General features: G+C 35.8%; 2 protein-coding genes across 2 annotated transcripts in view; both read right to left on the bottom strand.

The window, feature by feature from the left end:
• Positions 1-13,341, bottom strand: part of AKAP7 (A-kinase anchoring protein 7) — a 225,485-nt gene that overhangs the window by 75,878 nt on the left and 136,266 nt on the right. The window lies entirely within an intron of this gene.
• Positions 2,773-3,342, bottom strand: LOC103202486 (FUN14 domain-containing protein 2-like). The gene has a single exon (XM_042781849.1). It carries the CDS (start codon positions 3,340-3,342, stop codon positions 2,773-2,775), a length of 570 nt encoding a protein of 189 aa, XP_042637783.1.

The raw sequence follows: 13,341 nt of genomic DNA, 5'->3' as shown, positions 1-13,341 counted from the left end.
ACAAACCAAAAAGAGGAAAAAAACTGTCATTACAGAACTTCTAGATGGTAGGGAAGTCAAGACAACTACAAGATAGAATGGACTGTTCTAAACTTGGGAAGAAAACTATAAATCACAGGGTAACCTCAAAGAAAAACGATAAACCTTCACATCAAAATAAGAAAGAGGACCAGCACAAATATTTAGCGATACTAAAACAATAGCAATAAAGGAAGTGATAACACGATTCATAAACAAAACGAACTTAGCATAGAAAATTATATGGAACAAAGAAATCGACACCACAAAAAAGCACAGAACAAAAATGACAGCAACAAATTCATATTTGCTAATAATTACATATCTGGCAAAGGACTTATCTCTAAGATTTATAGAAAACTTCAATACCTCAACAGCAAAGGGACTACTACATTCAATTTCAATCCAATTGAAAAATGGACAGAAGACATGAATAGACATTTCACCAAGGAGGATATTCAGGTGGCCAGCTAATACAAGAAGAGATGCTCACAATCACTGGCCATCAGAAAGATGCAAATCAAAACAACAATGAGATACCATCTCACCCCTGCACTGATGGCAAGGTTCAACAAAGCAGAAAATAACAAATGTTGGTGGGGATGTGGAAAGATTGGGACTCTCTCATACACTGCTGGTGGGACTTTGAAGTGATACAAACACTGTGGAAAGCAATATGGTAATTCCTTAGAAAGCTGAAATGGAGATACCATTTGACCCAGCAATCCCATTACTAGGTATATATCCTAGAGAGGTGAGAGACAGGACAGGAACAGATATATGCACACTCAGGTTTATCACAGCACTATTTACAATAGCTAAAAGATGGAAACAACCTACATGCCCATCAGCAGAAGAGTGGATGACCAAACTATGGTACATATATATAATGGAATGCTATGCAGCACTAAAGAATAATGTAGAGTCTACAAAACACTGCATAATATGGATGAACTTGGAGGACATTATGCTGAGTGAAATAAGTCAATCACAGAAGGTCAAATATAGTATTAGTTTGTTGTTGTGGAGGTTCAAGGAAAGGTTTATATATGGAGGAAAACTTTCGTTGTTGGTTGCCAGGGTGGGAGGAGAGGGGAGGGAACACTGCAAAAAAAAGAAAAAAAAATGCAGTGACCCATGTCACTTTAGTTTTGTGTATTTCACTGTACATAAATTATATTTCAATAAAATACATTTAAAAATGTAGATTTTTATGCAGTATATTAAAAAAAACTGAAGACTCTCCAAATAAATCCTAAAATACATAAATTATTATGGCACCATTCTAGTATTGATGCTTAATTTGTCAGATCATTAAATTTACCACACAGCACCAACCCTTTAATGTGTAGGCTTCCAAAAACATCTAATATAAATTATAAGATTTGAAACCAGTCCAACAGATGGTTAGATTTTCAAAATAGCCTGAGCCACAGCTGCCACTCTGTGTTAGCATCCAGATTAATAACTGATACACGAGTTAAAATACAGTGAACCATCACTAGGATTAATTTACTTATTCTGAAGCTCTCTCTAACTCAAGCAGATATCACAAAATAAGCCAAGAATCTCAATTATCAGTTGCTTTTTATTTTTATTAGGGATATAAAACAATAAAATTTCAAACTTATTTGAAGACATGTCTCATAAAGAAACATTTAAGAGGACAATTAGATTGCAAAAAGGAACAAGATTGACATTTGAAATATAGTATTTTAATATGTCAAAGGTTTCCTTTTTTTCAAATTATGCTTTCTAGGTAGGATGACTAAGTTCCAGCTTAACCAAATAGTCTTGGCTTTCTTCTTTTATCTCAGTGTAGTAACTAATAAATTCCCTTTGCATGCATACAAGTATCCTAGCTGGGTGATTAATTATATAGTCATCCAATTTCTGTGCCATAAAATAATGAAATAATCTGCATTCAGCTCTTCTTTAATTACTTCATAATTTTGAACAAAGAAAACCTCCAACTGCTAAAGTTTTAAGTGAAAAAAGAAAAATAGCACAATTCCCTTAGATGATAAACTGTCTTTTCATTTTTCCCTCTTCTAACACACTTGAAACAGATTCGTCTTAATCAGTCTAAGTAGAGATGAAATTTTCTTAATCATCTGTCAGCCTGTGCAGGAGAAAACAAGACAAATTTGGTCCTTCCTACAACAAAAGAGACACTCCTATATATTACAGAGTATTGATTTCATACTGATACTGATTTTTAAATGAGTCGTTTCACATAGATATGCTACTGTCAGTTTGGGGTATTTCTGTACTTGTTATATTTTTTTATTATTATTTGATGCTTAAAGGTAAAAATATTCAGTTCCTTTCTATGCAGCACATAATGACAACACATCTAAATGCTTGCTATTTCTTATACACATCAACAGTTTGGGGCAACATTTAAGGATCTGCTCATCCCCCTAAGTAAGCCATCTTGCATCTTCTGTAGGGGAAAAGAAATATTCTTGCTGACCTACAGACTAGCCACATGGGGAGAAGAATGTAATGTCTATTGTCTCTTCCACCATCAGCCAGTTCAAGTTTGGTTCATGCTAAGTTAACTTGTACCAACAGAAAGCTTTAGGCATCTGCCAATGCACGGAGGAAGGTATGGAGGAGAGGAAGATGAGGAGAGACTCAATGTTCTATGACAAAATATAGAGGCTTCTGGTTGGAAAAACACAACTGACACATTCTGATGAATGTTGGAAGAAAAACAATGCAGAAACAATGGAAGTGAAGTTGTCTGCCTTAGGATGTCACATTCAGCAAAAGGCCTCCAAAAAATCCCCCAGTCATAAGGATATTCTTCTTCACAAATGATACCATCACCTCAGCTCTGTCCTTGACTTCATTAGGTATCTGGTTACTCTTAGGGATTTTCAGCTGTTCCTTGGCTTTCTTCATATCCTTCTCTACTCTCTGCCAGTTAACCTTGATGTAACCAGTATGATTTCCAAGCTGAAAGAGAAAAAATCCACATCCCACAGCTGCTGCCGCCAACTTCCCAACCTTCTGGAATATAAAACCTGTGCACCATCCAGTGACGCCTCCAATGAGCAGCTGGGTGGCCACACTATACTTCTTAGCGGAAGGCTCAGATTCTTGTCCTAACAGCTTGTGCCACCATGGCTGCTTTTCAGCAAATTTCACAAGGTTCAGCGAGTCAAAATTTTCCCCAAACTTCTGTTGACTGGACACAGCTATTTCAGCCACCTCCTTTTGTGAGGGCACCCACAGGGTCTTGGCACAGTGGAACATGGAGTGGCGCGTCGCTGTAGCCATCAGCTGGCTTCCGGCACATGGGGCAGATGTTTCCATTTCAACAGCCACTGCAAAAGAGCCACTTCTTACATTTTTATCACAGAATGCTTGGATGGAAATCAAAAAGGAAGGGAGAAAAACAGGGAGAAAGTAATCAAACCAGTTTCTATTTTACATACCTGAGTAGCCACCAAAATCAATTTGTTGGAAAAAAGGTTGGAAATGTTAATCAAAATCAAGCTGGGGGAGTTGTCTGAGACTTAAATTTTTTCATGGTGTCCTTGGACCCATGAACTAAAATGTGTTTAAAATGTTTTGGCCTCAGGGCCCCTTTATACTCCTAAAAATTACTGGCAATCCCCAGTAACAGAGGTTCTGTTTATATAAGTTATATTTATCAATATTTATTGTATTAGAAATTAAAACAAAATTTTTCAAAAATTATTAATTCATTTTAAAATATCAGTAATAAACCCAATATGTTATTATACATGACATTTTTATGACAAATAACTATATTTTCCAAAATAAAAATTTCATAGGCAGAAGAATGGCATTATTTTACAGTTTTGCTATTTTCTTTAATGTCTAACTTAACCAAATGCAGCTAGATCCTCAAATCTGTTCTGCATTCAGTTTACTGCAATGTTGTCTTGTCTAAAGTACAGAGGAAAACCCAGCCTCACTAAGATGTAAAGTTGGAAAAGAGAGTAGTAGTATTTTTCAGATAATTCAGGATTTTCTTCTTTGATAGTATTCTAAAACTCAACAAGCTGTAGTTTCTTAAATATCAATTTCAGTATGGAATCTTAAAATATATCAATTCAATCTTTACATTCAAATCTATTGGTCGATTTAGAACTTTTAATGCATCTTATTTTCATGTATAACTTTGAAACAATGTGCACTGATCATTTTTTAAAAAATACTGGTTCACTGATCTGTGCAGATCTTTCACATACTGACATTTTTCACTGCACAACATCAAAAAAGCATATACATTAATACCACCCCCATCTCATTAGAAAATTCTTTAAGTATGGATTGCAAAAGAACACAAGGTAAGCTCTTGGGGGTGATAGAAATATTTGATATATTGATAGCAATGATGCATTCCCAGGTGTACACATATGTAAAAATTCATCAAGTTGTACACATCACGTATGTACAGGTTTTGTATGTAAGTTACACCCCAAGAAATATAAAGGGTGTAATAAATGAAAAACGGAGTTAATTATTCTACTCTTTATGTACAAAATTTTTATAATAAAAAGTCGGGGAAAAAAAGACTTTAAGTTTTGGGAAGTTTTCAAGCTTATGTTGGTAGATTCAGGTAGCCAAAACCCTAGTTTTTGCTAGAACTTATTATTAGCAGTAAATAATGCTAGTTGTTGTCCTTGTTGTAACAGGCCCACTTTGTTTATTTTCAGAAAATGTCTGCCAAATACACCTAAATGTGAAAATGATCATTTGTCAGTCATTCTTAAAGTAAAAACAGTATTCTGTGAAGGACAGTGGTTCATTCAGACATCAGTGTAAACAGTCACAAAGTGCTTATCTTGAATCTACCTTCCTAATTCAATATGCAGCCAAAGAATTTTATGTGGACTTCCCATTTTTGATACACAGAACATTAAAAAGACATACACTCAAAGTTAAAATTAAAAACAACTAATTATCTTTACTGCTCAGCAAGAATATTCTTACATGAAACTGGCTTGTAAAAAAAAAATATATATATATATTTCATTTCCTTTTAATTGGAACTCCCTTTAGTCATACTGGGCACACACAGTTTTACCCACCACTGCTTTTGCATCATCATTGCAAACGTTAACCCAGTGGGGAAAACAAATAATGTCTTAGCATTACTATGAAACAGTTTTGGCCCTCACAGACCCCCTAAGTTTTCTCAGGGACCCCCAGGGAGCCATGGACCAAACTTTGAGAACTAGTGAACTAAAGTATATTTTAAAAGAATTAAAAACCCAACAAAATAAAGCCTTGAAAATTATTATAATATTGAATCATTCCTAAGATGAACACAATGGAACATATTTTTCTATTGTAAAAAGTAAATGATTTGCATGAGAAAAATAGGTATTTGAGCAGCTATCATCAATATCCTTCCCCACTAAATGAGCCGTCAAATGGGTATACAGCTTTTAAGCAAAATAAACCTTTTCTAATTAAACATTTTTTAAATTTATTATCATTTATCTGACCAAAGTCCAAATTTAAAACTTCTGAAAAGCCCACAGATTCCGGTCCTAGCTTTCCATGCCTTTCACACAGTGAAGAAAATCTGTTGGTATCCTCTTTTCACTACTCCCTGCTGTATCAACCAATGGGTCATTCCATTGACAAATTACCTTCCATAAAGGAGCTACCACTACAGGCAAGACCCAGAAATGCCTAGCTCCATGCTTTTGAAGCTCTGCTCTGGCCCCTACATGTACATAGGCACTAGAGACTGGGATACCAAAGTCAGAGCTAAGGATCTTCTAGTCAAATGGGACCCTAAACCCTAAAAGCAGCATAAAAAGTCCTTTCCTTTTGGCTGAATTTCCAATCAGATACAACTACTAGGCATCCCTGGTGGACCACAACAAGTCTTTTAAGACTGCCAGGATTAGTCTAAGGTGCTCAGATCTCTTAAGTGTGATAACCAAGAAACAGAGTTACCTGGGTCTCTGACTCAACTCAATTCTCCTTAGTATTTCAGTCAATAAAGTCTTAAGTCTGGTATCTTTCTGGTCTGGCCTGTTTGTCACTGGATACAGACTGAATTGACAAATTATGATGACTCTGCCTCACCTGACTGTGATACTTTTACTATTCTCATCATGTCTGTGCAGAGCTTCTGGATGCCCCAACTCTAACCCCCTCATTGCCTCTTATGCTACAGTTTCAAACCAACTGAAGGTCTTATCTTTAGGATACAATTGTGTGTCATTATGGTAAGCATTGACTTCACCCTCTTTTTACCCTACATCTATCTACTCAGTTTTCTTTATTTCATATGCATCACCTCAATACGTGTGGCTGTGCTGATGTCCGTTCCTACCCCTCGCACCAATTCCCCCCCGACACACACAAGCCTAGAACCTTCCACTTCTAGTCTCCTTAGCTAACAAGACTTAGGCTCAAAAGAAGCTGCCTCCTATTCCTAATATTCTCCTTCATCCTGCTCCCAACTCACTGCATCTCTCTCTGTGTAAGCCACACCTGTTACTCTTAGAAAGCTTCCTTTCTCTATTATCTGTCTCTCTACTTTTCAATCTCATCTCATTCAGCTGAGCTCTGCCATTCCCCATATCCACACTCTCCTAGAGGGTAAAACTATAACTTTCTGCCATTATCCAATCAAAGCCTATTATTATTGTGAGCAACGCCCTGTTCATCTGTTTCTCCTCCTCCATTTTTCAGATGTAGTTTAGTTGCCTAGTGATTCTATTCCACTCATAAGGGCTGTATCTTCCACTGCTCTCTAGCTCATGATACCCATATTAGAGGCATAGCTACATTGTACATGCTCAAAAACTTTCATTGAATTCATGTTGAATAAATATTAATTTCAAAACAAAAGGTAGCTGAAGTTCCCATAAAATCATTCTGTTCTATCTCTGTTTGCAGAAGTTATACAGAAATACAGTGGTCTGTAAAAAATACCTCTTAAACCAGAATTTTCCCACAACTTACTATCAGATGTGTCTGACAGTCAAAAGTAATAAACTAGTCTTTGCAAGCACTAAATTGCTCATCAATCTTACAAGGGGTGTCATTTAGTCAATTATCTTCCCTAAGGAAATGTAAATGCAACATAGCTGCCTGAGAAAAATTAATTCATCTAACTCCAGTAAGTAGTTCACAGAGAACTGCTTTCATCATCATAGGATATCTCAACCTTATTTCATCACTAGTTTCCATCAGGAAGAACTGGGTGCTTTTTTTTTTCCATAATTTCAAATATTAGCTGACTAGTGCCATTGGGCTTTCAAGGAGGTGGAGTCCAACAGTAAATAGGCATAATATCACCTAAAGTTTTTATTATGTAATAAAATATAGTACTTTTTTTTAATCTGAAAATATGAATGCTGGATCTATCCTATTCAATTTTCCTAACACTCTGCATAAAGGCATGTAACAGCAAGGATGGGTAGCAAAGCAGTCACCATGGAAATGTAAAGCAGGACAAATTAACATCAGAAAAAAAACAGACTTCAAGATCCAAAAAAAAAAAAATGTTATCAGAGACAAAGAAGGACATTTTTTAATGATGAAAGGGTCAATCAATGAGACAAATATAAAAATTATAAACATATGCACTTAACAACCAAGACCCAATATATATGAAGCAAAACTAACAAAATTGAAGAAACAGTTAATTCAACTATTATAGTTGGAGATTTCAACAATCCGCTTTCAATAATGGATAAAACAAGGCAGAAGATCCTCAAGGAAACAGAAGACTTGATGGCTTATCAAATAGCCAGACAACAGAAAATTAATGAGCCATGCATCCATGCCAACACCTGAGAAAAAGACCAGCTAACTAAGCCCCAAAAAAGATCAAATATAATAAGATAAGAAAAGGAGAAATACATGAAATAGAAAACTAAGATACAATAAAGAGGATCAACAGAGCCAAAAATTGTTCCTTTAAGACTAATAAAATACACAACTGTCTGGAAAGACTAAGGAAAAAAATAATAAAGGAAGATGATTAAAATAACCAGTATCAAAAATAAAAAGAGACATCACTTTAAATACCGCCAGCATTAAAGAAATAATTAAGAGGATGATATTAACAACTATGCCAATAAATTTAAAATTTTAGAAGAAATAAATTCCCAGAAAAATATAACTTATCAAAATAGGCTCAAGAACAAATAGAATATATGAATAGCCTATAACCATAAAATAAGTTATGTCATGAGCTGAAAATATTTCCACAAAGAATGCACCAGGCCCAGAAGGTTTCACCAAGTTTTCCCAAAATTTCTATGAGGAAATAATTGCAATCTTTCACTAATTCATCCCAAAGAACAGAAAGAGAGGAAGATTCCCCAAAATTTTATAATGCCAGCATAAAGTAGATACCAAAACCTGGTAAGCACAATATGAGATAGATGAATTACTTGCCAATCTGTTTTAAAATTATAAATATAAAATTCTTGAACAAAATATTGTAAACCTGAATCTAGCTATATATTAAAAGATTAATATATCTTGACTAAGTTGAGTCAGTTTTATTCTAGAAACTGAAAATTGATTTAGCATTAGAAAATCAGTGTAGCTGACTTATATTAACAGACTAAAGAGGCAAATGTCATGTGATCTTCAAAAGAGATGCAAAAAAAAACCACAGTGATAAAACTCAATATGCATTAGTTATTTTTAAAACTGCTAACAAACAAGAAATAGAAGGAATATTACTTAATTTGATAAAAGGATCTTATAAAACATATTACATGTAATAAAGTACATATTACATGTAATAAAGAAATATTGGTAGTTTTCCTTTTGAAATCACAAATAAAATAAGGACGCCCATTATCACTAGTTCTAGTCAGCATTGCCCTAGAAGCCCAGCTAGTACAGTGAGACAAATATAAAGGCTGAAAGTGAATAAAACTAGTTTTATTAGAAAATACAAAGTCTCTAAGATTATTATGATTAATGAGAGGTTACTAAATTTGCTGGCTACAAGTCAATATTAAAATACAGATGTTACTTTTATATGCCAATAATATATCATTAAAAGTAAAAAGGAAAATTACAAAATGTTATTGAAAACCATTAAAAGAAAAACTAAATAAATAAAGACATAATATACCATGTTCACGAACTTGTTTGATTCACTATTGTAAACTCGTAATTCTTCCCCATGCCCCAAACTGATCTACAGATTAAAAGCAATCCCAATCAAAATCCCAAGTAGAAAACGACAAACTGATTTTACAATCCATTTTGAAATGCAAAGGGAAAGTAATAATGTGCTTATTAAGGTTGTATGGGAAAGGAACTCTGGTGGTTCTGACTGCTGACCAGAAGGCTGGCATTTCAAATCCACCAGCCCTCCTCAGAAGGAAGACTGGGCAATCTACTTCCACAGTGATACCGCCTCGGAAACCCAAGGAGGGGTCGCTATGAGTCAGATCCAACTCAATGGCAGTGAGTTTGGTTTTTTGGAAGGTTGTGTGTTAGTTTGGCTGGGCCTAGTTTTGAGTGGCTGGGCAGCTGCATGTAGTTATTCCCTATGATGAGAAGGGTAATCAACTCCATAGTGGAATCAACTGGAGCAGCTGAGTAGCTGCCTGAGGGACATGATCTGCTTGCAGTATATAAGCAGCAGCTTTGAGGAAGGTCTCTGAGCTTCTTGGCACATCTGGATCCTGCATTTGGCCAAGTCATCAGTGGTCTGCTATGGTGTCTGCCAACCTTGGGACTGTTTAACTAGTGGCCAGATGTGTTGCTTATAAATTTGGGACTGTGTCATTTAACTTGTTCACCTCAGGTTTGTCAGCCTCAGTAGCCAGCAGTTGTCTGAATTAAGAGAAGCCTCCAGCTACAGTGGGTTGGAAGCAAGAGGCAGAACTGAAGCCCAAGGTCGAGGGGCCTTCATCCAGCTCCTAGAGCTGGCACTTTGAATTCAGACTTCTAGCCTCCTAATCTGTAAGAGAATAAATCCCTGTTTGTCCAAGTCACCATCTGTAGTAATTCTATTAGAACAGCACTCAAACTCATTGCCATCAAGTCGAATCCAACTCATAGCAACCCATCCTTGGATTTCTGAGGCAGTATCACTATGGAAGTAGATTGCCCAATCTTCCTTCCAAGGAGTGGCTGGAACCAAAACAAATAGGTAAGATTTTCTTAAAGGCAAATAACAAGGTGGAAGGACTGTTTTCTTAAATCATGTATCAAGCCTGATCATAAAATCTTAATAACTAAGACAGGATGGTATTGGTTTAGGGACAGTCATAAAACCAATGCAACGAATAGAGAGCGCACACAGACAGTTCCACATAGACAGACACATGTGATAAATGATAAAGTGCTGAGCACAACCATGGGGAAATGATGAACTTTTTAGTAAATGGGTCTAAAGCAACTGGAAATTTACAGGGTAAAAAATAAAACTGAATACTTACATTATACACAAAAATCAAATTCCAAGTGAATTAAAGATCTAAGTATGAAAAACAAAACTACAGTATTCTTTAAAGATAATGTAGAAGAGTATCTTTATGACCTTAGTGCAGTTTAAGAACTTCTTAGATTAGAGATGAAAAATATATATATACCATAAAGTAAAAACTGATATATTCTACAACATCAAAATTAAACATTAACTTCTCTTCATCAAAATTGCCGTAAAGATTAAAAACATGAACCACAGAGCAGGAAAGAGTATCTATAACACACATATCCAACAAAGCACTCTAACAACAAATTATTTTAAAAAATCTTTTACAAATTAAAAAAAAGATAATTTTCAGATTTAAACTTTTTTTAAATGGGCAAAAACTAATAGACACTTCACAAAAGATAAGAAAGGGCCAAAAACTTATAAAAAGAGGCTCAAGCACATTAGTAATCAGGAAAATGCAAATTAAAACTACAAGATATCATTCCTAATTCTTTCACCAAATGTGGTACAGAGGAGTGGGAACAGAAGTGGTGGAAGTGTTAATTCCTAAAAATACAGAATGTAATAAACTGAAGATATCTACATCCTATTATCTCATAAATCTAGTGTGAAGTATACAGTATAGATACAGGGTCAGAAAACTTTCTTAAAGGGCCATACAGTAAATGTTTTAGGTTTGCTGGCCATATTTTTAAGGTAAACAATGCTCAAATGTAAAAATAAATACTTAAAACTGGAAGAAAATATAAAAGAATATGTATCAAATATTTGGTTTTATAATATCAAGAAAATCATAATTTCAACAGTAGTTAAAAGATATGGCAGGAGAGAATTTTATCTATAATATAATGAACATTAAAAACACATTATGAAAAAATACCTTGTACTCAAAATTAAGTGCAAAATAAAACCATGGAAAATTTTTGAAACCAATATGGCAAACAAAGGATTAATATTTTTACTCCTAACACCACCAAAAAAAAAAAAAAAAACCTCAAAAATTGGTGAAAGAAACAAGAAGAATGAACTCCAGCTCCCTATGGAAGAAGATGGTGCCTTGCTCTATCAGTCCTAATCCAGCTGAGAACCGTGTACCCAGTGAGAACACGGCTAAGACAACTACAAAACCACATACAGATATGAGTTAAATGGAAGAAACACACAATAAGAGGAACTCTTACAAAACAAAAAAGCAAAGATGCACCAGAGGAAATTTAGTGCTACATAATAAAAATAATATAAGTAAATTTTAAAAATTAACTATATTGAAATCATCATGAAGGTTAATGAAGGAATAGCATCCTTGAAGCAAAAAGCATAACAGAAAAATATGAAAAAGAATTAATTGGAAATCTTGCAAGTAAAGCATATAGTCATTGATTTTTTTTTTTATTATTTTTAATACCCTCAATAGTATAATCCGCCACTCATCTATCAGTCTGTCAGATTATTTCATGATAAATGGAGAAAAAACAGAAGTTGTCAGAATTTCATTTTACTTGGACCGACAATCAACACCCACGGAAGCAGCAGTCAAGAAATCAGAAGTCATATTGTAGTGGACAAATCTGCTGCCCAACTCAAACCCCAAAAAACTAATCTCCTTAGAGTGTTAAATAGAAAAGATGCCATTTTGAAGATAAAGTGCACCTAACCAAGCTAAACCAGGGAGCTCTGGTGGTGCAGTGGATAAGGCATTTGACTACAAACCAGAAGGTTGGCAGTTCAAACCCACCAGCTGCTCTGTGGAAGGAAGACTAGGCAATCTACTTCTGCAAAGAAAAAACAATGGGAGTGGCTATGAGTCAGAATCGACTCGATGGCAGTAGGTTCCACCCAAGCAATGGTATTTTCAATTGCTTTACATGATATAAAAGCTGAACAATGAATAAGTAAGACCAAAGAAGAGTTGACGCCTTTGAATTGTGCTGCTGGCAAAGAATGCTGAAAATACCCTGCTGGAAGAAAGAACAAATCTATTCTTGAAAGAAGTGTAGCCAGAATACTCCTTGAAAGTAAGAATGACCAGACTTCATCTCACTTATGTCAATCATATCAGAAGTGATCATTCCCCCAGAGAAGGATATCATGCTAGGTAAATAGTTGTCAGGTGCCATTGAGTCATCTCCGACTCATAGCGACCCCATGCCCAGCAGAATGAAACACCGTCTGCTCCGGTGCCAGCTCCACAATCCTTGCTATACTTGAGTCTATTGCCATAGCCACTATGTCAATCCATCTTGTTGAGGGCCTTCCCCTCTTTTCTTGACCCTCCACTTTACCAAGCATGTCATCCTTCTCCAGAGAATGGTCCCTTCTGACAACATGACCAAAGTAAGTGAGAAGAAGTCTGGACACTCTCGCTTCCAAGGAGCATCCCGGCTGCACTTCCTCCAGGAGAGATTTGTTAGTTCTTCTAGCAGTTCACGGTACTTTCAGCATTCTTTGCCAGCACCACAACTCAAAACCATGAACTCTTCTTCAGTCTTCCTTATTCACTTATCCAACTCTCACATCAATATGAGGCAACTGAAAATATCATGGCTTGTGTCAGGCGCACCTTAGTCCTCAAGGAGAAATCTTTGCTCTTCAGCACATGAAAGAGGTCCTTTGCAGATGATTTGCCCTGTGCTATACTGGTGCCAGTCCTCAGAAGGAAGGTTGGGCAATCCTACTTCCGTAGTGATACTGCCTCGGAAACCCAAGGAGGGGTCGCTATGAGTCAAGGCCGATTCAATGGCAAACAACAACAACAACAACATACTGTTGGCGGGGAGCTCTGGTAGCATAGTGCCTAAGGCACTTGACTGCTAACCAGAAGGCTAATGGTTCAAACCCACCAGCCACTCCTCGGAAGGAAGGTTGGGCATTCCTACTTCCGTAGTGATACTGCCTCAGAA

The sequence above is a fragment of the Orycteropus afer genome, unplaced genomic scaffold, assembly GCF_000298275.1.
Source record: "Orycteropus afer afer isolate SDZICR_OR568_19922 unplaced genomic scaffold, OryAfe1.0 scaffold00182, whole genome shotgun sequence".
NCBI lineage: Eukaryota > Metazoa > Chordata > Mammalia > Tubulidentata > Orycteropodidae > Orycteropus > Orycteropus afer.
The sequence above is the reverse complement of the archived record's forward strand: the minus strand, read 5'-3'. Positions and strand labels throughout refer to the sequence as shown.